This window comes from Convolutriloba macropyga, chromosome 13 (assembly GCF_964194025.1).
Source record: "Convolutriloba macropyga chromosome 13, txConMacr16.3, whole genome shotgun sequence".
In the NCBI taxonomy this organism is placed as follows: Eukaryota; Metazoa; Xenacoelomorpha; order Acoela; family Convolutidae; genus Convolutriloba; species Convolutriloba macropyga.
In genome coordinates, this window is record NC_134480.1 from 43,087,888 (window position 1) to 43,112,951 (window position 25,064).

At 36.8% G+C, this 25,064-nt stretch overlaps 1 protein-coding gene across 2 annotated transcripts in view; it reads right to left on the reverse strand.

Annotated features, from left to right (window-relative positions):
* Window positions 1-3,774: 3,774 nt before the first annotated feature.
* The window catches only part of LOC142351492 (uncharacterized), a 32,042-nt gene continuing 10,752 nt past the window's right edge, over window positions 3,775-25,064 (reverse strand). For both annotated transcript variants that reach the window (XM_075403537.1, XM_075403536.1), the window contains exons 6-9: window positions 21,881-22,143; window positions 19,194-19,446; window positions 15,217-15,381; window positions 3,775-4,452 (exon numbers count right to left, since the gene is read on the reverse strand). In XM_075403537.1, the coding sequence (XP_075259652.1) occupies window positions 3,840-4,452; window positions 15,217-15,381; window positions 19,194-19,446; window positions 21,881-22,143 (1,294 nt within the window). In that variant the 3' untranslated portion in view covers window positions 3,775-3,839. The remainder of the gene's footprint in view (window positions 4,453-15,216; window positions 15,382-19,193; window positions 19,447-21,880; window positions 22,144-25,064) is intronic.

Consider the following 25,064-nt stretch of genomic DNA (forward strand, 5'->3'; position numbering starts at 1 on the left):
TACTCAATTATTGCGGAGGTAGATGATCAGGTTTCCGTTCCCTTGGTTGCAAACAACTCGAACCTCGATTTGAAAGTTTTCACTGAGCGGGCACTTCCCACAATGGCAGATATCAAAATCAAAAACACTGTTTCGGTTGACACAAAAGACAATTTTGTTCAGATTCTTGATTGCTCTCGATGGTTTTGCTAAAAAGTTGATGTTTTTAAACTTTTAATAGACATCGGAAGCTAAATTTCACGGCACTAGATCAATAAATTTCAATGACGTACTTGGCTTGTCAGAAGCTTCCTGCATTTGAGATGTGAATTAGCAATTTCACTCTGATGTGTTACTTGATTGTCAAATTTTTTCTTGCAGCCGAAACGGGGAAAACTTTTTTACCTAAGGAAAGAAAAAAGTAGATTATAAACAAAAACGGGATCTGTTCTACGCCCCGTTCCCCTTATTGAGCATATGTATTTTACCCCACCCCCCATCCCCCCAACACACTTTCGTTTTTTTTACATGGTAAATTGCTACAATTCAACTCCATACTCCTTTAGGGAGGGGTGGGACAATTTGAAATTTCTGCGGGATGGTCATCTACAACAGGGTGGGACAATAAAAATTTTTTAAATTGAAGTAAAATGTCCCCACTATTTTACATATTTACATACATATATATACTTTGATTTTTTTTATTTTCCCTGTCATTGACTTGTTATTTTTCACAAAAAGTCTCTTGAACCCTGACTGCAGTCAAAATATTACTGAAACATTAAATATTTTCCAATGGATGACAATTAATCATTGTGAAGAAGTGTAAACTTAAAAGTGGAGCAAGCATTCTTGCACAAGCATCCATGTGAAGCAACTAAAGGGTTCAAGAGACCCACGTCCATTCGACAAAACTCAAAATCTCAAAAAGTTGCACAGAATTTTGATATCTATGAGATTACAATTTGTCCTGATAGTTCTTGCCCGAATAAGGACTGCTTAAAACGCTTCAACGGTCGGAACAGCTCTGACATTAGCAAAACAAAGAAAGTTTCAAGACAAAAGTTCCTGTGCAAACCTGTGAGTGATGAAAATTTTAAAGCTCAGATCCAAAAAGTAGGTTGTCCCACGAGTCCAAGAAGAAATGAGAATAAACGAATCTTCACGAAGCTGTCAACTAAACTGTTTTTATTGACAAGTGGGCAAGTTATTGTATAAAATTCCAATGAAAAACATTAGACCAGACACATGTAGCTTAAGATTACTAAAAAGCCAACATTTAAACCCCTTAAGGTAATGAAACAGTTAGAGGATTTTATTACTGGCTCCTCTAATATCTATATTAATGCAGTGCAATGATCATAACTTACTTAAAACAATTAAAGCCTTTAATGCGATTTCTTTAATTCAAATCCCCACTAATTCAAATAATCAAACTATTTCGTAACTTGCCCCCTTTCAAACAGTTTTTACAAGGAAGTGGTAGTTTAGGTTGCAGGAGCTGTAGACTCTTCAAGTTGAACGTAATTTTCTGGGGTAGAATAAGCGAGCTAGCTCAGTAGAGCTCAACAGGTTGAGAAATAAAATGAATAAAAATTGGACCAAAGATTCATAATCCAGACAGTTCCTTTTTTTACTGAGACACGTGTTATTTTAACCAAAAATGTTGATAAGCTGGTTTTACTGGTACCCCTGCATCCCCTTATTTTTTTCCCATAATTTTGATTTTTGATCTGTCGGCAATTTTTCTAAGATCTTGCCGCAAAAACCTAGTGGGGAGACAAAAAACCAAAAATTTGGAACATTTTTGATAAATCTTGGGTTAGGTTATGTTAAAATCGGATATATGAACACCAAGTTTGGCAGCACTATATAATAAAGCAGCAAAATGAGCGAAATTACAGCTAAAATGAACTCATTCTAACGCGCCTTTGTCTAGCGCTGCACAATATGGCGGGAAAGTTGCAAAATTTGCAAAGAATTAGAACTGGTTTCAATTAGCCTAAGAAAATTTTAGACGAATGGAATAACAGTATTGCCCCATAAAATCTTCAAAAAAACTGACTAAAACCTCAAAAATAGGGGGGACATTTTATTCAGATTTTCAAAAATTACTAAATTTCAAATTGTCCCACCCCGTTGTTGTCGGGCCGAGAAAATCAGGCTTCCAAAAATGTCCGTCCCCCCCGGTGAGGTTCTAGTCTTTTTTTAATACTACTAACGTATATTTCAATACCAAACAAAAGCGGAGTAGAAAGAGCGGACTTTAGCATTGGGGCCCTTGCACTGTCTACTGAAGCTCAGATAGAAGAGTATCAGACTAGAGATCTAGAACTTTAGTTATTCAGGTAAGCATTAAGATTATACAATATTCATGAGACACCATAAGACTTCAATAGAGTAACCTCGCAAGGTAATCCTACCCGAAACCCGTCTTAACCTCACGAACTTTAGCTTTTAGCCATTATTTAAAAGGAAAAATGAACTTCTTTTCATTTTTTTTAAATATTTATTGTCATTATTTGAGTTCTTCGAGTTCCCGGAGCCAGACAACCCTCTATAGGGTTTGATAATAAGGAACTGAAAAGTTTGAAAAGTCATAGAATGGCTTTCACCATTTTAACATCCGAAATTTTAGCATTTTTTTACATAAAACCTGAAAGTTTTTTGAAAATTTTTGTAGTTTTTTTAAGGTTTATAGGGCCAATGAACCCCCTCCAGATATAGATAAAAGGTTACTGCATAGTTGCCAGAGGTAATGGATTTGTTATCAATATTTTCATAACACGAATTTAGCAATGTTTTGATAAAATTTACATTTTCTTTCAATTTTTCCGAAAATTTGTTCATAATTTATCAATCTTTAAGAGCCACTGAGGCTATTTAAGGCTTGAAAAAGGATACTGGAGAGTCTAGAGTTACAATGAAACGGTTCTGAAGATATTAGTATCACAAAAATAAACAAGTTTATGTTAAAATTTGCAATTGTTTTTTTTATGTTTTTGAAATATTTCGATCTTTACTGGTCAACGAAATTTTTCTGTCTGGCATATTTTTTAAATGACTGAACCCCAGAGACAAAAAAGGGTTTTATTCATTTTTTTTTTGCGAAATTAAGAAACTTTAAATTTTGCATTTCTCATTTTTTTTGGAAGCATTTGTCATATTTCTCGAGTTTGTCGAGATTTAATGGATAATAAATCTTTTTAAGGCCTTTGCGTGATTTAGTGAGTATATTGAATGGTATCATATTAGACAATCAGGGTAAAAGCTTCAAGAGTTCTAGCAATGATTATTTTCTTGTTTAGTTTGTTTGATTATTTTAGTTTCAAAACTTTTGAGATAACCTTTTTGGCTGGGGTTGTTCAATTGATGTACTGATCGTGTACATTAGTTCTCAGCTTTTAATTCAAATCTTTGGATTATTTTTTTAGGATTTGTGCTGTTATGTTTTTTTTTTATTTTTCGTTTCCATGGATCACATTTCCACTACAGAACTGCTTCTATAGCAATGTATTTGTCTATACATAAAAAAGCATATGCATATGTACGAGTTTGTGTATGTGTATGTGCGTGTTTGTAGTGTGTGTGTGTGTGTGTGTGTGTGTGTGTGTGTGTGTATGGTGTGTGTGTATGTGTGTGTGTGTGCGTGTGTGTGTGTGTGTGTGTGTGTGTGTGTGTGTGTGTGTGTGCGTGTGTGTATGGTGTGTGTGCGTGCGTGTGTGTGTGTGTGGGGAGGGGATTATGGTTCAGGGCAACCAAAACTTGGCATTTTAACTGGTAAGTAGATTCTAGTCCTGAAAATTGAATTGTTTTAACTTAGTTTGCCAGCATAATTGAATTAGCTTTAATTTGTTTCTTTATCCGAAAAAGAAAGGGCCACCTGTGTCACCAAAATGGGCGCTACCTCTGATAATTCTGTGCAATCTGTTCGGGGTCTCTTCCTTTGGCAACATCTCGACTGTATCTGGATCTGTTCCGAACGGAACTTCTATCTTGACCAAAAAATCGTGCTTCGAATCTCGAATGAAAAAGGAATCAGATACTTCTTCCTCAATTCGAACAAGCGAAACACCATCATGGTTAAACAACGTACAACAAACAATAATCTCCCATAATGATTCATTGGAATTCTCATCAATTCTGACCAGAGCTTCCGGATATTTCGGCTGTGTTGGAGCTTTTGAATAGACTTTTTTAAACTTGGACGTGTACCCTGGCTTAACTGGACCCAAAAGTTTTAGTTGGTCATCCACAGTCGCCGACAGAGGTTGGTCTGATTTCCAGCTTAGGTTTAGAGATTGGTTTTGGATCGCTTTTTCTAGCTGGTTTTGAGTCGGGACTTCCGCAGAAATGTTTCCAAATATTAGCAGAGTTGATGGCCCGTGTCGTTGAAACTTGAGGTCCATGCACGAAACTTCATTGGGAACAGCGAAACGACATTTTTTCCCCGTTCTTGACTGAACCAGACAACTGTGAAATAAATTAATCAAATACATTCTCAAAACCGGGGAGACGTAACAAAAAGCGGTTTGATGGAATGAACATCAAATCAACCAAATCCATTATTGAAAGGTACATCGGGAAATATTTCTTATCTTTTTAGTTGTAATGCTTATTTTGTCAAGGCAGATTGTTCGTACTAAGCTCCTCTATTATGATGCAACACAGAAGAAATTGAAAGATGGAGATTTTATTGATCGCCTGGTTGAAAAAGTTAAATGCAAAAGCTCTATACCTAAAATAAAATTAGAAGAAAACTGTGGTTCACTGTTCAGTGTTCTGAAATTTCTCTACATATTGAGCAATTCCGGGCAATGGCTGTTTCTGTAAATTGAAAATGCGAATTATTTTGTTTGCGAAGGTCCTCTTATAAAAAAGGAAGAGTGATTTTGGAAAACAAAAAGTCACATAAATCATTAAAGTTTTGGAATTCTTTATAAACACACCGAAGAGTGAAAAGTCCAAGGAGTGAAATGTAGAATTCGCTCTCAGCCAACTTTATTCCAAGCTATTGTATAGGAGCCGTTAGGAACAGCCTTTTGACGTTTCCTCACATGTTAGAGATGCCAAAACTGTCCAATAATTTATACAAAATCTAAAAATGGCGGTTTCAAATATGTGCTGTGCCAAAATTGTTTTTATTTAATTTAACTGGTACTTTTTCGTCAAGGTTAAAAAAGCGAATTTACTATTATGCTCATCAAACAGCAAAAACGACAAAAAGTTTGGAAAAAAACTTCTTTTGAAATTCTGGTGTCAGTTTTACAATTACCCATGAAATACAGGAAGCCTAAACCTCCTTTAACAGATGAAATGACAACACAAAAACGATGATGAACCATATGTAAAGGTCAGTTGTCAAAAATAAAAAGGAAAAAAAATGTATTTGCGGGGTTTTTATTTTGTTTTTTATTATGTTTTGTTTTTGTGTGTGTGCGCGCTTGCGCGTGTGTGTATGCAAGAGAATGTCTTATTAATGTTTGTGATATATGTTTGCATGTGAACGAGACAAAAAAAAATTCTGAGTAAGTTGGTGTCTTTAAGTGTTAGACATAAATAGAGGCAGAGTGCATGAACTGCCAGAAATGAAACAACAATGTTTTTTTTTTAAAATCCCTCTGGAAACTTATCTGCATGATTAGTTTAAAAATTTGTTTTTGCTGGTAATTAATCAAAAATGACCTTTTTCGAATAAACTCAAAAAACTAAAATTTTATTTCAAATTTAATAGCTAAAGTTACAATTACCGATACAATTGCCTCAACTAGTCCGCACCTAGTTATTGAAAAAAGTGAGGAAGGCCTAACTGAAACGTGACTAATGCGTGTGTTTTTGTAGGGGTTGTCTTTTGGGTAATGTGTGTGCGTTTTAGGGATTGGTTTGTTTTTGTGTGTTACAAATGGTACAACACTCAACTTTCTTGAACAAGGTTAGACGTTTGTTTTTGTCTGCCAAAAACAGACAGCAAATTTTTTGGTTCAAGCAGTACACGTAGTTTTCTTCAAAGCCTATAAGTTGATTTTGGACAGTTTCGACGGTTTCTTTGACAGAGTTTGCTGGTTCTGTTTGGAACCTTGAGAGTTATGCTATTGTGTTACGCAAGGACCAGCTAAAAAACCAACCGAGATAATAAACATGTCCTTGAGCTGATTCAATTTGTATCTATATTTTGTAATACTTGTCTTCGAAATTCAAAGCTATATCGTTGGCTCTGCCGCCAGTCTTTGTCTTTTTTTTTCCAACTTATCACTTGAAGCTCTGCCTTTGTTATGAAAAATTGCAGCTTCAAATAGAAATCTACTCTCGACTTGAACTAACTAACCAGGTAAACAAGTTGACCTTGACCAGATTCATCGATTCTATTAGCTCTAAAAATTTGTAGACCGACACCGACTATTATTAAAATTTTTTTATGGTCTTCTACTTTTCTGGACAAGTTTTCAGTGCGTAAGTGCAATTCGGCTGATTTTGACATCAAATATTGTGGAGCCTAACAATGAAACAACTTTTTGGTTCATTTCAATTTTTTTTGCGGTAATTAGAAAAAGTTGCAAAACTCTTTTCAGACAGTTTTTTTTGGAGCCATTTTTTGTTTTATGAAATATGACTTGAGAGACACAATGCTGGGCACGAGGGATGAGGGGGACTAGGATGTGTGTTCTGACGTGTTTAAGAAATAAAAAATGCAAAATTTTTGGGCGCTTTTTGTCAGCATAATATAGAAAGAGAGGCTACTAAGATGGGTAAGCTGCATTGAGGTTTTATTGCAACGCTGTTTTTACCCTTTATTCTTTGAATGCATTTTGATCACAAAAAGCGTTTGGAATCACAACTTTTGTCTACAAGTGCAAAATGATCTACATTTTGTTCTTTTTGTTTCAGTTCTTGAAAGATTAAAACACAAAATTTTGATACTTTACTTGGTTACATTTCTATCCCATACAATTCAGCAATTTCTTATATACTTTTTACTGATTTTTGAACACTTTAACATTTCCATCATTACATAAATCCTCCGATGACGCCCTACCTCAAATTGTTGACTTGATCGCACAGTTTGTTTTTGTATCAGGGTGCCTAAACGGTTTAGCGTCTATTGGGTAACAGTCTTAAAGCATTTTGGCGATGAGTCTTGGATTATGAAAAGAACACCTCGCTGGATGATCGGTGGATCTTAAATGTTCACACTTGCATATTGATCGCAACTTTGCTTTCTTTTCGATTTGTTGAAGGATAACCCTGAACAATTTGATCTTTTACTTCGGCGCACTTTCGACCCAAATCATAGACATCATCTTTTTTGCACGTTAAAATGTCAAAATATTTTGTTTGAGCTGATTACCAAAAACTCCATTTATTCAGGCGTTTTTATGGCGTCTATCCAATTTCCTCCCGAGTAGTTGTGTCACCGACAAAATAGCTAAAAAATGGAAAAATTGCCCGGAATGGGTTCTAAAAATGCTATTTTAAGAGGTCAACAAGCTGAAGTTTAAGTGCTAAACACCTATAGAGTGTAAGAGAACTTGGTTCGTTTACAGCTTATGTTTCTAGCGGTGAAACCCTAAGCTTGTTAACCTCTTAATACAGCATTTTTCAAAGTCATTCAAGGCAAATCTTTCAATTTTTAACTATTTTGACGGTGACACCACTACTTGGGAGTAAATTGGATAGACGCCATAAAAACGCCTGAATAAATGGAGTTGTTGGTAATCAGTTGAAATAAAAAAATGACTTTTCGGTCACCCAGATCTTTCAGTTTTTTAAATCGGAACTTTACTTCCTGATCTTGATTTTATTGAAGAAGTCAGAAGTGGTTGACAATATTATTAATAGTAGTGGATTTACGCTTTTTGAAGATAACTTATGTGACAATGGCTTGAATTGTAATGTATAAATACAGCTCAGTTTGCTAACATCAGCGAAACTTGCAGAAATAAAAATATTCTTGAAAAGTTCTCTTGGTATGCAAGACTTAGGCTGAAGAGCTTTAGCATTTATGGCGTATCCCAGGATCAAAAACGGACCGTGAAACTTACTCAAATCAGAGTTGGGAAATTTGGATTTTATATAGAAGGAACTTAGATATTTGACACTTAAGCGCCTTGAGCACAAAATGAGACTGAGATGAGAGTTCTCCCGTAAAGGATGCTTGCGTGGGATGCCACGAAAGATGGGCTAGCCCCACTCAGAGATTTTAAGGTCTCATTTCGAAGCTCGGATTTAACAGGCGTCTAGGCACCGTTAGATCATTTTACTTATCATTTAATTCTGCATTAGTTTTGAATAGAGTAGGGCTTCATCGAGGGTCAAATTCAAAGCACCAGTAACACATACGTTGACACAGGATTAGTTGCCAGGCCTTGTATGCCCCAGCTACAGAGAGGTTTTATAGGAACGTTAAGTTATCCCTCCACAGAGTTGGTAGACACATATTAATCGAAAGTTAGCTCCCACAGATAAAGTTTTTTCTGTCACGCTCGACAAACGGAGCCTGGCCGGGCGTTAAAAGTTTGTAAAAAATTCACTGTATTCTGAAAAATTTAGCTCTATTCGACTTCTGATTTGCGGAGAATCACATTTATATCAAAAACCAATGATTGGTTATAGCAACATGCACAAAAATAGCATACAAACACAAACAAAGCATTAGGTAAGCATAATAGGCAACCGCCTCATTGAAAACAAGTTTAAAATAACAAAAACAAGAACAGGGCTGTCACAAGGAAAAAATTGCAGGAATAATGCAGAAAAAACATTGTAGAGTAAGACAGTCTTCTAACACATTCAACATGCCAAACAAAACCAAAGCTTCATAAACATCAAATGACAGTCTCAGAAAACAAATTCAGCGGAAGGTGATAGATTTGAACGCAGAAAAAGAACTCGTAGAACAACAAAGCAGTAGTAATGAATGTCGAACCATGCTACATGAAACTTTGAAACCCTTGTGGTCACAGAAAGATCCCTTAGACCGAAGTTGCTTTGAACTTAGGAAGCTACAGTTAACAAATGAAATTGACAGCACTTGCTAATGAATCTGCCGAACAAAGCAAAATGAGGCGGAAAAGTAATCAGAGAGCAGAAGCATACAGCACGGACGCAAGTGACACTTAATCTGCTCATAACACATGAGCAGCGCCTTCTCCTAATCAATTGCATCAGTATTACTTATGCAAAAGAGCAACAAAATCTTAGTTTGCAAGTGGCAACAATCAGAAGACTAAGAATGCAATCTCCTCCGACTCAGAAGACCCTGACAATTCTCAACCCGTTCTGAACAGAGAGAGGAGAGAAGAGTGAGTTGAGAGACGAGAACTGTGCTCGAAGTCAGAGCCGACATGAGAGTGAGGATAAAAGAGCAGAGCCATTCCAAAAACCGGGATGTTTTCAAAAAAGTAGCACAGCGTTTTCGGCCATGAGCCATAGGTGTACACCCCCACACAATCAACAACCACTGGCGTGTTGGACACTATAACAGCGGCTATAATAATAACCCATAATATGGCTTCCCGAGTTTTCAGAGATCTCCAACAGAATGGATTCGGGACCAAGCACTGATGGTGCAGAACACATTGAGTTTTCTTAAGCTTGCTGTCAATTCGCAATTTTACTGGTGTTTCAAAGCAAACACCCACAACAATAGTGGCCTCTCGGATGCTAAAATTATGACACACCTCCAAAATTCTTGAACATATTTACCAAGAGATTCCATATGTAGAAACACCTACAATGGGGACTACTACCAAGAAGCCACCGTTGAATTGATCAAGATGTTCGGCAAACCACAGCATTTTGTTGCTGCATAGCTGGATCAAATAGAGAAGTGGTCTAAACCAGATTAGACGAACCAACCATTGTTTTGAGCTTCTCATCTTTCTTGATGTGACTAGTACAAACCTTCCGGCTTCACAACTTTGAAGATCATCTCAAGCTTCAGCAGTTTTGAGAATGGCCAAAGACAAACTGAACGCCACCATGATGATCAGATGGCATCAATACACAAGAAGTCAAGCTTTGTTGCAACCTAAACTAACCTTATTTGATGATTGGATTGAATCATATGCAGCAGCGTGTGAGACCATCTCCCCGCAATATAAACAGAATCAACAGTTCTTCTAAGTGCTGATCAGCTGGTGTGTGATGTCAACTCTGCTCACAAAACCAAATCCTTGCTTGATATCCAGCACATTTTAAAGACATTGTATGAACAACAGGACGGTGTAAGGAGTTTCAATCTCTCTCCTAACTGCCTAAAAGCTCACGAAAAGTTCCAGCAGTCGAAAAGAATTTGCCTTGTGAACAGATGCAATGGCGTCCGGCACTGTACATTCCATAGATCAGATGCAAGGCAGCAAAAACAAAATGAACAATAAAGTGAAAACTGGAATCAAATCTCGCTAAAGAAAATCTTCAGAAACCAAAAAAACCAAAACTTAAATGAAGGAAACCAGAACAGACAAGGTGGATCCAACATCACCACCTAACACAAGGCAACTGGAATAAAATTGGTTTAAATCATCGGTTGATGTACAAGCAGGACAAAAACAACAGCAAGAGACATCATAATAACATCTAGCGCAGTGTATTTCAACAGCAGGCAAATACACTTGCAGCAACCAACAGGCAATTTCTGGGATCAGACATCAGATACTGTTGCAGTCAACACCAGTAACACTTTTCAACCGAGAACTTTCCGTCACAACATACGCATTACTAGGCAGCGGCAGTGACAACACACAAATAAAAGCGAGGGTTGCCAATGCGCTTCACATTCAACAAACCAAAGCCATAACACTGCCGCTAGCTTCACTTCATGGTGAACATTCAGTTTAAACCTCCGATATCGTGATCGGCATAATAGCTTCGTACAGCATTTTTCCTGTGATCAAAATCTCGGTGTACGCGAAGGCATTGGAGAGTTTCGGATGCCAAAAGTACAAATTGAATAGTTGATTTAAATTGATCTAGAGAACAGTCGGATCTCCAGATCATATGTTTTCCATCAATCTGGGACAACCGGATAGGAATTGTGATTAGAGCAGGTGAATTTGCACCAACAGTTCCCAGACAGTTCACAAGCAACTCATTCGGAGTCAACACTCTGCTTGGTTGGACACTGACAGGGCCCTTTCCTCAGATACGCTCAGAATAGAGTCGGCCAATCAACCAACACAAATAAAACACTTTTCAATCATATCAAGCGATAGCAGGACGATCCGGATGAAGATATTCTCCGGTTTTTCAAGACAATTGAGGGAGTGAACTTCAGTCAGTGTTCTTCTAGGGGACAATGTTCAGATGACAAAGAAGCAGTGTCTATCCTCAATGGTACCATAAAACACTTTGCTGACAGATACCAGATTGGATTTTGATGGTTGAATGACATCACGCTCCCTAACAACTATTTCATGGCCAAGGTTTAGAGGCACGCTCTGCAACAAATGTCGGAAGGACACAGAAATTTGAGAGATCACTAAAAGGAAACAAAAAAGATTTGGAAAAAAATTACATCACAACTGCAGAGCTCAGTCGCAGACACTCCGTTTGGCACTTTCCTCGTCACCCAGTGATCAACAAACAGAGGCAAGAGTCACAAAAGCTACTTCAAATTATAGAAGCTTCTTACTTATTGCTGACAGGGCCCGATCTACCTTGCAGCCTCCATGGCCTTCTTCTCCGCTTCAGACAGTGCTCAATAGCATTCGGAACGGGCATCGAGGAAATTTTTAAGACAATTGGCATCCAAACACTAGAAAATTTTTGGTGTACCGGGGATTGCACTGAAAAGATCCTTAAAATCCATCGACTCATATTTTCAGCCACATGTTTACCATCTTATGCAATCTTTGTTCTGCAGAAGAGTGCAAACGACCACAAACAGGGGCATCCAGAGGCATAACTATCAAACATGCAGCAGTTCTACATGAATGCACCAAACCAACCTCATTAGAAAACCCAACGGATTAATGCAAGGCAGAAATGAAAACTCAAAGGATCCATGGTCAGACGTGGGACCCCAAGTCGGAAAAATCGATGTTCACAAAACCGGCGTTTCTCTACACAGGACAGAAACTGACTCAAAGAAAGGTGCTATCATTGGCAGTTTTTCTTTTGATTGAAATTGGATTGATTGCGCCATTCGCCATCAGAATTCGATGGATGTACAAGAAAATCAAAAAAAGGATGAGACTGTTGGAATGCTACCAACAGGAACTACAAGAGTGGTTGGAGGACTCCGACAGCGTAACTCCCATCCAATTTTCTAGATGCCTAGTTCCCAACATCAACCGAACTTATCAAATTCATACGTTCACTGACGCCTTATTGAGTGCATTTGCTGCCATAGTGTATTTGAGGACGGGCAACGCCTAAGGATCTTCCACATCATGATAAATGATCAGCAAAACAAAAAGGGGGCACCGATCATTATTCTGAAGCTAGAATTGGAAGCGGCAAAGCTTGGAACAGAGCTGGATGGGTTCTGTGAGAGCGGGATGACAACAATCAGTTCAAACTGTTTTTGGACAGACAGCACCACTACACTTGGATGAATCTCATCCAAGCAGAGACAGAAGATGAACATTGCCAAAAGTTTGACCAAAATTCACGAGAATTCCAACCCGGAAAATTGGAGACACATCCCTGAAAAAATGAATCTAGCTGACAACGGCACTCGAGGCCTCAGTTCTCTGATAATCCACAGCTGTGGCTTGTACCACCGGACTTTCTGAGCACTCCTCCTGTAATTTCCTGGACGATTCTTGAAAGTTCTCAAAGAACACTGATCAAGCGACACAATTCTGACGCCTTTCATTGAGGTTGAAAATTTTTCATCACAGAGTTAGGACCTGATCCCTACCAGAATGGTGTTTCAGGCAATAAGACGCTTCACAGCAAAATTGAAGAGCGCAGTTGAAATGAAGCGATCCTGAGAAAGGAGACAAACTGATACCTTTCACGCCATTTGTAGGCTACGACGGACGTTTGAGGTTTAGGGGGAAAACCCAACAGGGTACCACTAATCCACAGTGCGAAGCATCCCATCATTCCTCATAAAAGGTGCAAATTTAAAAGACTGCTGATTGAAAAAGCATACCATGACCTTGGAAGTCAGGGAGTGGAACACCTCACCTTCTGACTCACATGCAACAAACATTCTGGATGATCATACAGTGAAAAGTTCTTAGAAGTCTGGGAAAAAACTGTTTAATTTGCAGATAATGGAGGGCAGACAACGTGAGACCGAAGATGGCTGATCTGCTTGTGTTCAGATTTCCAGAAGCAAACAAGCAGTACCCTTTTGTCAGAAGTCGAATGGACATGTTTGAACCTTTCTACATTGAAGAAAACAGAACAAGCACCCGGATGCAATATGTCTGCTTGTTCACATGCCTGGTCACCAGAGCTGCCAAGTTAAAAGTATGTCATGATCTCGCAACCGATTGTCCCGTCATGGCTATCCGATGATTTGTGTCACAACTTTGATACCCTGACCTCATTTTGACTGACAAGGGTGAAAACATCATTGGAGCCCAAACCAAGCAAGGAAGTTAAAGTTCTAAAAAATCAACTAGCCAGACAACGAGTACATCAGACTGCAATTGGCTAAACGGCTGAACAGCACATTCAGTGGATTTTCAACACACCACTGGCACCACACTTTGGAGGAGTATTGGAGAGGCTGATGAAAACTGCCTAGATTGGTCTTATAATAGTGCTGCACTCTCTTTATTCGAGACAGTTGTGACAGAGACCGCGGCAATTTTGACCACACATAACCTCTTGCGAACAGCAGCGGTTCTCCACTAAAGACTTCAAGTTGACGCAGACACTCCGTGATCACTACTGGAGCAGGCTGCAGAAGGAATATGCTCTTGATCTCCAGAAGAGAACGAATTGGCAAAAATCAGGTGATGAGTTGAATGAAGGTGACAATATGTGGGTGCAAAAACACTTCACACCCCGACGAATCTGGCCATTTGGGAAAATTGTGAAAGCATACAGAGGTGCAGACGGAATAGGAAGGAGCATCCACATCTAGACGGTTTCAGGAACAGTCCAAAGACCAGCAGTAACCATCATTCATGTTTTCTCACAATTGTCAAGTGCTCCAGAGGGTCAATGAAGCATGTACATTAGAAGACAAAAAAACTCACACTCAGAAAAAAACTTTTGTGTTATATTTTGTGTGTTTACATGTTCATATCAATTGTTGATTTTATGTTGCCCAGAATGTAAACAAACCAAGTCCCTAAAACCCGTTCATCTTTGTATATCAGAACTTTATTTCCTGATGATTATTTCTTTTGAAGAAGTCAGAAGTGTTTGGCATTCACTTCCAATATTGTTTATAGTAAGGTGTTTCCTGTTTTTGATCATAACTTTTGTGCCCATGGCGCGAACTAGTATACACATTCTCACCGTTTCTCATCACCGGGTCGCAGAAAGCCGGTCAAAATTCGTCCAAAAACTTGGAGAAGACCAAAGAAACTGGCGGATAGGCCAAAGAGGAGGGAAGGCGCCAAAAAATAGGCATTAAACTGCCGAGAATTTCAGGCAAATGCAAAAAATAATCACTATTCCGTTGAAAAAATGTCGCGAAAACGAAAAACCTTGACTTGCTAGCTCTGCAGCTGTCAATTTTTTCTCCAGAGTAGTTTAAAATTCTGAATATCACTGAATTTGCCGTAAGCGACCAGAAGATTTTAAAAATACCGAAAAATTTTCTTTTTAATAATTGAAACAAATATGGAAGCTCGTTTTCAAATTTTGAAAGATATAGGAATTAATTCTTTTCCGGTTTTGACCCAATGAAAAACATGTTCTTTTAAAGTACAATTGGTCAGAACAAAAAATTCATTTTCATGAAGCAATCATGGTTAAATTATGTTTGAATAATGTATTGTTACCTTAGTTTCGAGCTTAAATTACGTCATTGACGATCCGACCTATATTCTGACCCTTGTTTAGTTTTTATAACAGGGAGCCGAAACAAACTTTTCGGGAAAAAGGCACACGGGAGCCAATCATGATTGCACAGAAAATTATCTGAGAAATGCGCTAAAAATGACTGATTTTGCAAAGAAAGTCAGCGCAACATTCACCAATACAAATGCGTTTAAAAGCAGTGAAAAACTTGAAAACCTATAAAAGCGCTGAAAAATAAATACATTCACCGAAGTTCGAAAAAATTTTTGGAAGTTCTCGAAGTTCTCGAAGTGTTTGAATGATTACCTCTGTGGAATTGTGAAGGCAAATTTCTCAACTGTAATGTTGTTCATATCCATGCCCGAATGAGTCAGTCTGCCTTCCCACAGTTGTCCATCAGATCGTTCCAGAAACTCAACAAAATCATCTTCCAGAGTATCTCGGGTAGTTCGCGGTTGTCGGTCAGGATCTCTAAATTTGACAAATAGAAAGGTTTTGAAGTGTAAGAACCAAGGCTGGCGCTACAGACCCAAATGAGGTCTGTGCGGTTTTAGACCTCGACCTTGACTTATGAAAACACTTCTATTTGAAAACACTTCTAGTTGAAAACAATTCTAGTTGGGAAGGTCCAATCTTGATTTAAATTACACGGTCCAGCAATTAGTTAAGTCGAGTAAATTCTTTTCATGGGACCAGCTTAAGGGTTTTCATAGCAAGGTAAGTTCAAGCACTGTATTTCCATATGCCAAGGAAATGGTATTGTTATTTTGCATTAATTATAGTTATCTATTCGCATTTTTTCTGTGTATAAATAAGCATCCCACGAGCAATTCCAAACTAGCATTGCAGCAGACAGTTAAGCATATAAAACAGTACTGGTACTATAACTATTTATTCTCTAAAATTTATTTTTTCTTTGGGAGTTATCAGAAGTTTTTGACGTCAAAAACAGCTTATAATTCTCACAGAAAATTTAAATTCTTGAGATTCCCGGGTCGAGGTTTGGTGGTGAATTTTCGTAAGAAATGCGGTGAAATGCGGTGAAAAAAAATAATTTTCACCGCGTATTTCTTACATCTTTTTGCGGTGAATGCGGTGAATCGCGGTGAATTATTTTTTTCACCGCGTTCTCAGTATTCTTACAAAAAAGAATCGTCCCCACACGGGTTCGATCCTCTGACCTCCTGCATGCCTTCAGCTGCTTACTCCAGTGCCCCAACTGTCACTTACTACCTTGGCATTTCTCGTGAATTTAAATCATATTGAGTAAACGTTGGAAAGCAAATGCGGTGAATTTTTGTAAGAAATGCGGTGAAATGTGGTGAATTATTTTTTCACCGCATTTAGCGGTGAAAAAAAAAATAATTCACCGCTTGAGAGAAAGCGGTGAATTATTTTTTTTCACCGCATTCACCGCATTCACCGCATTTCTTACATTAATTTGCCATAATAGTCTATGCGGTGAATTTTTGTAAGAAATGCGGTGAATTTGGTGGTGAATTTTCGTAAGAAATGCGGTGAAAAGCGTTGAATTATTTTTTTTCACCGCATTCACCGCAATCACCGCATTTCTTACGAAAATTCACCGCATTCACCGCATTTCTTACGAAAATTTACCCAAAAACCTCGACCCGGGTTATAATTAGTGGTAGAAGGTAAGATATATAACAAACTTGTTTGGCTGAATGGAATAAGTTACGATAGCTCTAGCAATGATCATTTCATAAATTATGAGTTTGTTAGTCATTTACTAATCTTGGTTACAAAAATTTGAAACTTCTCCCAGGTTAAGGTGCGTGACCCGAGACCGCTCTGCTCAGACCATTTGAGTAGCAAACCGGTGGCATGGTGCGACCCAAAATACATGGTCTGGGAAACGCTTGAGACGCACGGTGGTCTGGACAATGGTCGCGCGATGGTCTGATCAGAGTGCAAAGTCTCGGAAATGGTCTGATCAGAGCGGTCTAGGATAGCGCACCTAAAGATGGGCTGATATCTATAATAGCACAACTCATTGATTTTTTAAAGTAGCAGATATGATTTTATCATATATACGCACCCCATATGGTTTAAGGTACTGAATAGAAATGCTCCTAAACTAGATTTTGACTTGAGTTCCTTCACAATATTTTTAGTTCAAAAAGAAGAGCCCAATGCTCAGCATATGAATGATCTGAATGTACAATAAGAGAACTGGAGAAGCATAAGCTATAGAATGCCCAAAAAATGCCCTGAAATTGTCTGTTCAGACTTCCAGCAGAAAAAAACTTAGACCCAACACAACTGCTATTCAAAAACGGTATTCTCAATTCAAGTTTTATCCATTTTTTCAAATTGATTTTCAAATAACTATTTTTTGAAGAAAAAAATATAATGAGTAAAATCGTGTGAAATCTTTCATTTTCAAATAGAGTTAACGCTCTCAATTTAGATTTATTACCCGAGTTTAGACAATTTTTACTCTCTCTCGTATAAAGCTTTTAGGTGACAATTGTGATCTAGAAATTTATACCGGAGAGAGTAAAAATTGTTGTCAGTTAAACTTAAGAAAGTGATTGAGGTCATTCGCAAAGATTCTTAGACTTCCTGGCAGCTTTAAAAGCAGAATATAAAATATAGCAGTACACGAATTAAATTTCAATCATTCAAGCACTAAATTCAAGAATTGAATAAAAAATCTGAGCCCGAGCCAATGAACAGTAGGAGCCAAACAGACAAAAGCAGTTCCACAAAATAATAGTTTTTCAGAGGTTGTCAGTGGTTGTTAAAACACATTGTTGTCATTCGAAAAATTACCATTTCAAATAAACACTGGTCGATCCACAGATAAAAAAGCTTCCAAAAAGTATTTTCCGTTTATTTTAAAAAAAGAGCAACTAGCTGACTGCCTTGTGAGTAGATGAGGGTCACAATTGAAAAAGATTTCAAGTTTTTACTTTTTTGTCACTTACTTCTTTTTGTACCCCTTATCACTATAGTTTTCAAAAACTTGCTCTTTCAGCCTTGGTTACCTGACTTTACAAACTTTGTGAGCTGGTTTAAGCAACAAAAAACCAGATAAACACATCAGATCTTGTTTCCGGTTCTTACAAGATAATTTTGTGCTAATATAAATCTGACTCTGTTATTCGCCATTTTTCAAAGTAATTCAAATTTATACTCCTCATAAAACTTTAAGCGGTTCCTAATTTATGTTAGCTTAGATATCTCTAAGATTATAAAGTTCTTAGCATATTATTTATTTTTTTTAAATCTTCGTGTATTTTCCTAAAGAACTCCTCTGGTTCATTAAAAAACCTTGCTGCGCATAGATTTTTTCTTTTTTAATATAAATATCCAAATTTTATACCAAAAGATCATAATTGAGAACTTTTTAGATATTTTCTGTTGACTAAGATTTCCATGAATTCATTACAGTGGCAGTACAATTTAAAAGCGGCAATAAATGATTTTAAAAATCACATCCTTTACGGAGAATTTCACGGAAATTTTACGAAAGGTGAAAAAATATTTTCACTCGCATACAGCACTTTTAACACAAATTTTACAAGAACTCGCTTAAAATTATTTTGCAAACAGTTATAATTCGTAAAATGTGCAGTAAAACTTACAAGAAATGCCATTTTTAGCTAGGTTTCTTTTCCACCTTTGGTCGCTTTCCTCCTGATTTCTTACCAAAAACTTGCCGCCTTCGACAAATTCTGACAGTTTTTGTAAGTTTGAGAACTTGACCCAAGTTATATAAATACACGCCATTGTGAAGTTGACTCTACTTTCTTATACCTAATCGTTTTAATTGGTTTGTAAATCGCGGCCACTTTCTGAGAAAGTAGGTTTTGTTTAGTACCTGTGACGCGTAACGTTTGTAGCTATATGTTTAAAAATATTTCTGTGTTACAGTTGAGTACACATACTTAGCGCCAAGTCCATTTCAGTACAGGGCAAGTTTAATTTCAGTACTAATTCCGAGCTCTGATTATGTTCTTACACTTCGTTAGCCTTGTGCGATCTTTAACCAAGACGTGCAAGTCTAAATGCAAGTTTGGGATAATAAATTCAAGTTTTGCTCATATTGAATCGGTTTGTTTTCACTAATTGATACTTTTTTGTTTAATATCAAGTGTGTTGTAGTTTTTATGTTTCACCATGGCAGAAATTTGCAATTCGTAGTATCTGATGCGTGACATGTAAAAGTTGAGAAAACAGCTTTATCAAAGTTACTCCTGCTCCCGAACCCGCAATTTTTTCGTGATGTCTTGTTTTAACATGGACAATATACTTACTTAGGGTGAAATCCATAAAACTCTGGCATTGTTCGCAACTTATCGCTCTTGTTATTAACGCCAAAAGTGCCTTCAGGTCGTCGCGCAACGGCTTTTGATGTCCGGGGTTCCCAATTTGGATATGGAACTGGGGGTCTTTCTTTCCTCCCAGCTGCAGCTAAGTTTCGTCGATACAAAATATATTCTTTGAACTCTGACAATGTAAAACTGTACGGGCTTTGCAATAAACCAAATATCCGGATTCTGTTTTTGCCTGAAAACAATGAAGGAAGAATTTTTTGAGCACACAAAACAAAATAGACTCGAAAGCAGCAATTTGTAATAAACTGAAACTCAATTTTTAGTTTTCGTTCTTAAAATTCATTAGAAGAATTTGTCTTCCTTTTTAAGGTATTGTTGGAAAAAGAGATCATTAGGCCCTGCTGCCATGAACGAATGGCACCTTTAGAAAGTATACCGATATCGGATTTCGCCTATCTCAAAATCCCTGACAATTTTTTTAAAATCCTATTTGAAACCAGCTCAAATTGGACAGTATACAAAAAATGGCGGTAACCATAAAAGAAAACCATAATAACCGCAATAGAAGCGAAAGTTAATATTCCCACGAAAAGTCATTATCTATCAAACTTAAGATATATGTGTGCAAAACAATGTGTATAATACGATAAAACGGAATTCTTTTGGATTTTTGGTCAAATAGTTTGCATTACAGAAGTAAAAATTATAGAAAATCTTCAACCTTTTAGTTTTGCGTCAGGACTTCATCTTGAATCAAAACCATGAACTGACTTCTTTTGTTATTCTGCTGCTGTTTTCATTGAATTAATTTATTCTACTGAGAACGACATTTTTATGAGGTAGTTTAAAAAGTGAAATGCAAATTTATCCTACAAAATTTGACAATTTTGTTTTTTGACGCTTTTTGTATTAATTTTGTAATCTTTCACAACTTTTATTTGATTATATACATTTTACACTTTTTTCGATGCATGTGAAATCATGTTAAATAATTGCTCAAAAAGGTGCAATTGCTATCTTTGCCAAACCGTCATCGAAACTTATAATGAATCGGTGCTTCTGAGTAACAATATTTTTTCTAGAAAATCGGCTTGACTAAGTTATTTGTAGAGAAAATTCCAATTGATTAATTCTCTATTGCTCAAACTTGAACTCTCAAAATGAAATCAACACGCTTTCTGTTATTTATGAACTGTTCATGGCATGTTTTTATCCGTTTTGCTGCTCTGAATTGTTAGAAAAGTTAAACCTCAACGTGCAATTTTGCTCTCCGAAAACAAAAATCTGAGATATGAGCTATCTAACGAATTTCAAAGTTTCCATTGTTTTTTCTTTGTAAAATAAGAGGAAAAATAAATATATTTTTAATCCTCATTTTCTCAACAAAAATTGTTTTCCGTTAATTTCTCTGTTTAACAGGGCACTATTCCAACATGCATATTTAATCAAGGAAACATTTTGTTACGCGTCCTTAGAAAAATTAGCAGGCACATTTATGGATATGGCATTTTAATTAACAAAAAAACTTTTTTTAATTATTCTTTATTTCCCTCAGTTCTCATACCGCTCGCATTTCACATGCATAATAGGTACGAACACAATTCTCATACTTCTTATATGGTATTATATGCTCTCTTGCAGAACAGAAAGCAGCTGGCAATCCGGTTTGAAGCTCCCTCTTCAACGTATTACCCAGGTTAATGTCGCAGACCCAAGCCACCTCTTATCAGACTATGCTCCGACTTTGCTCTGATCAGAATGTGACAAACCGAAATAAATTCTGATCAGACTTTCAGGCGAACAAGGAAAAATTCAATCTTTATGCGATCCTAGCCACTCTGATCAGACAGTGCCAAACGAGAGCGACCTCTGATCAGATATTGGCGTAACCAAAATTTTCGTGCGACTTTTATGCGAACCAAATTTTTTGTGCGAGTTTAGATCAGATCATCATCCAGACTTTGCTCTCTGATCAGACCATTCCCCGATACACAAAAAAACCAATTGAAACTTGTGTAAAACTTGCGATTCAAACCTATAGTAACCAACTTATAGTAACCAACTTGGTCTGGGATCTTAACCTGGGTAAGATTTTGGAACCGAAATTACTTACTAATTTGAGTAAATTTATCCCCCTCTTGAATTTGTCAACTTTCCTTGGTAACGGCAAGCAATTCCACTAACCAAAAAATTAGGGCAAGTGATTATTTCTTCAGACGATTTAAATAGTCTTTTCTGACCACTGAAAAACTGAAGTTAAATTTTCAAATTTCCAGCTATGATCAACCGTTTTAATATAAATTTTGTGCTTCAAAGTTGAGGAACTATTTCGTCTTTTGGAAGAAATTTTTTCCTCACAATTTTATCAAATGATTTTATAAGTGTAAAACTTTTTTTGAACTAATAATTTGCGTTCGATATATACTTTTATTGGTGTCAGGACAAAATATCTAATGTGACAAAAATACCCGAAATATATCCAATATTTTATTCTAATGTTAAAAATACCAGAACAATTTTTTGGCATAATATTTACATTGTGCATTGGGCCATGTCTTGCGGGCATGGCAATGCCTCAGCAAACATTTTTATTAAATGCGCCAGTTCGACACCAGCCACGACTGTTAGTGAAGATTTTAATTTTTAATAATTTTTCAAATGGGTACCTTCTGGCATAACAACAACATGTTTAGGCTCCACGTCCTCAGGAATTGAAATTGGATGAAATCTAGATCCGTCATAAACACCCCATCCTCCCGTTTCGTCACGTTCAAACGTAGCTTGGTCCATATTCATATCATTGCGTACGAGAATAGCCTCCCAGACATTATCGTCACATTTCTCGACAAACTGCATGTTTTCTTCTTCTATAATGTCACCGAATCTGGCTTCGCTCGGAATGGTATCCAGTAGTTCAGCTAGATCAGCACTAAAAGTGGAAAAGTCTGTCATATTCCCCCGAATAGTAATGATGTTTAATGTTATTCCTCTCATATCAGAAGACTATGTGTTAAATAACATGTGCGCTTGAAGAGCATGGGGGTGGAAGGTAGATTCAAGGAAACGGAGCTATGATCAGACCCACTCGAACGCACACCCGTGTGTTCTCAGGCCGAAATTAGAGGGTCTGGACAGCAGTTCGAGCGCAAAATAGTCTGGGCCACGGTCTGATTTAGGTCTGATCAGAGGACAATTCGGTCTCAAAGATCTGATCAGAGGCGGATTCGAGCACACTTGAGTCTGATCAGAGGCCATGTCGTGCGCGCTTGAGTCTGATTTTTTTTGCATTTTTTTCTAATGAGTAGGTGGTTATGGTTCTGCCACGAGCCAAAGAAAAAATTTCTGTTCTGACCACGGACTCATTTGGAGTCCCTTGCCTCCGATCAGAACGATCAGGACAAAAGAATCCAACCACTAAACAGTAGTCGGTCCATTTATAAAAAGGAAGAGCAAATGTAGATTCAGACGTTTCTTATAAAAAGCGAACTTAATCATTGGCGTGCAAAATTTTCAAATTAAAAATTTCTGTAAATCTTTGATTTCAGAAAAAACACTTTCGATTTTGAATTGGCGTCGTTGAATTCTTTGCTGAAGACATTGGCTTTGAACTGTATATATAATAACGATACTTAAAGTCTCGTGCGTGTTTAAGTATAGTCTCTGATCAGAGGTGATTTCCGTCTGGAACGTCTGATTAGAGGTCATTTCAGTCTGGTTAGTCTGATCATAACTCAATTTGGGTCGGGAACTTTAACTGGGATACTAATAGTTTTTATCATAATTTCCATAAACTTACAAAGCGCTGAATATAATAAACATACATCAAAATCTAAGCGTTCTACATTTTTCGGATTAATTGTGCATATCTTAAGATTCAATCTAAAACCAATTTTTTGTTTCTGGATCTGCTAAACGCTCCTGGTTGGCTACATGTAATATAATAGTTAGAGACCTTGGTAATAGACAGATCGTTTGAGTGTCGGTGTTATAGAATCAAGCTTAGCAAAATTAAGTAAAAAAGTTGAATTTTAACAAAATATGAACGGTTTCAGTTTTTTATTTGTACGTTTTCATTCTGAGATGCCATTGAATAAAACATGCATCTAATTTAATTTGTCTTTTATGTATAGCTTCTCACTGATAAATTAAAGAAAGTACAGTTGGACGTCGAAGGTAATAGTGGACGAATCCCAGCTAAGAAAATTGGAAATAAAATCAAGTGGACAAACAGAACCCCAAAATTTTTTCCAGATATAAGAGAAGATAACAATACATTTTCTGATTGTTTAGGAAATTTTTGTTATCAAAAGCAGGCACAACTTGGCTCAACAAACAGATGCCGCCTTGTTATTACTATGGAGCACTTGACCTTTCAGATATAAAATGGTATTAGAACAAAGCAATTCTATTAAACTGAGGAATAATAAAATGGCAATAACTTTGTCTAACTTAAATTTGAGCAGGACTTGAGTATGGATATAAGTCGTGAGAGCTGCTGGGGGCAAGCGTACAGGGTTACGCGTGGAATGAGTTAAAATAAGAGGGGTTTTGGTGCAGTGGTGTTGGTGTGAAGTATGGTTGGTTTTTTTTGGTGTCTTTAAATCATCGGAGGCGTAAAATAATGCTATTTTTTTCAAGTTAATCTTCTTTATTTTCAAATATTCTATCATAAAAGATGTGTTTCATATAAGGTGATTTGCTCAAAAGACGTGTCTATTCATTAAATATGAAAAAAACATGACCAACTAACGCTGGACAAACTTCTCTGAAACTGTCGAGGAATCAAATACTCTAGATCTTGAATTAATGTCTCTCCAACCATTTTTGTTCATCGTATACTCAGGGACTAGCTAGGTGTAAGGCTCCAAGAAAACTGCTCAAAAACTTACAGACCAACGAGTATTAACTGCTCATTCCATTTTTGCGGATAGAAAGTTAAAACTGTCAGTTAAAAATTGGTCACATAAAAGTTTTATGAAACAGGTCACAGGAATAACATAATTGCCACTAATTTAGTTTGAGAACTTCTTATACTTTTAAAAATTTTGTAGTTAAGCTTACCTAATAGTATCATTTCGATGAAAAAAATGCCCCTTGTCTCAGTTTTGGAGGTAAAATGATACTGCGTTGGGATGTATAGGTTAGAGGCATCGGACTGGAATGAAGTAAAAATACCTCGTTTAGAACAATACTCCAAAAGCAACAGTGAAAAATTTGAGTGAATTTAATGTCGAAAAAAAACTTTTTCATTGTAATGACATTTATTCTTAATTGACTATATCAATCGATATTACTAGCGCTTCAAATGACAATTCTTTTGTCTTAATATAGAAGTATAGAGTAAGCGAACCTTTCGTGCCGTTGAAGTTTCGTTGAGAAGTTTTATTTTATCAAGGAATTTTCTGTAACTTCCTTTGACGATTCTTTGGGAATTTGTTCCTAAGTTGTACCAATATTTGTACCTAAACTTTTGCAAGTAACTTATGAAGCTGAGCTTAAAACTTTGTCAAAAAACTAATTGATTTTTCAATAAAAGTTAGTTCAACAATGTTGTCGACCGTCAAATTTAAGAGCTTTAGTTTTCAAAAAAAATTTCAAAAAATTAAATTAACGACTCAAGGCATGAGTAAACTAATTTTTTCAAGTTTTTTTAATTGTTAAAACGTAAAGAATATAATGAGTCTGCATAACGATGTTGCAAAAGTTTTCTAAGTTTAAAAAAACGTTTATAACTGATGAACCAAAATAGAACGCATCATTCGTTCCCGAAATTGCTAAACACTCCCAGGTTGCTACTTTGTTTAATTACGTTGCTACAGGAGACGAGTGTAGCACAATTAAGTCTCAAAG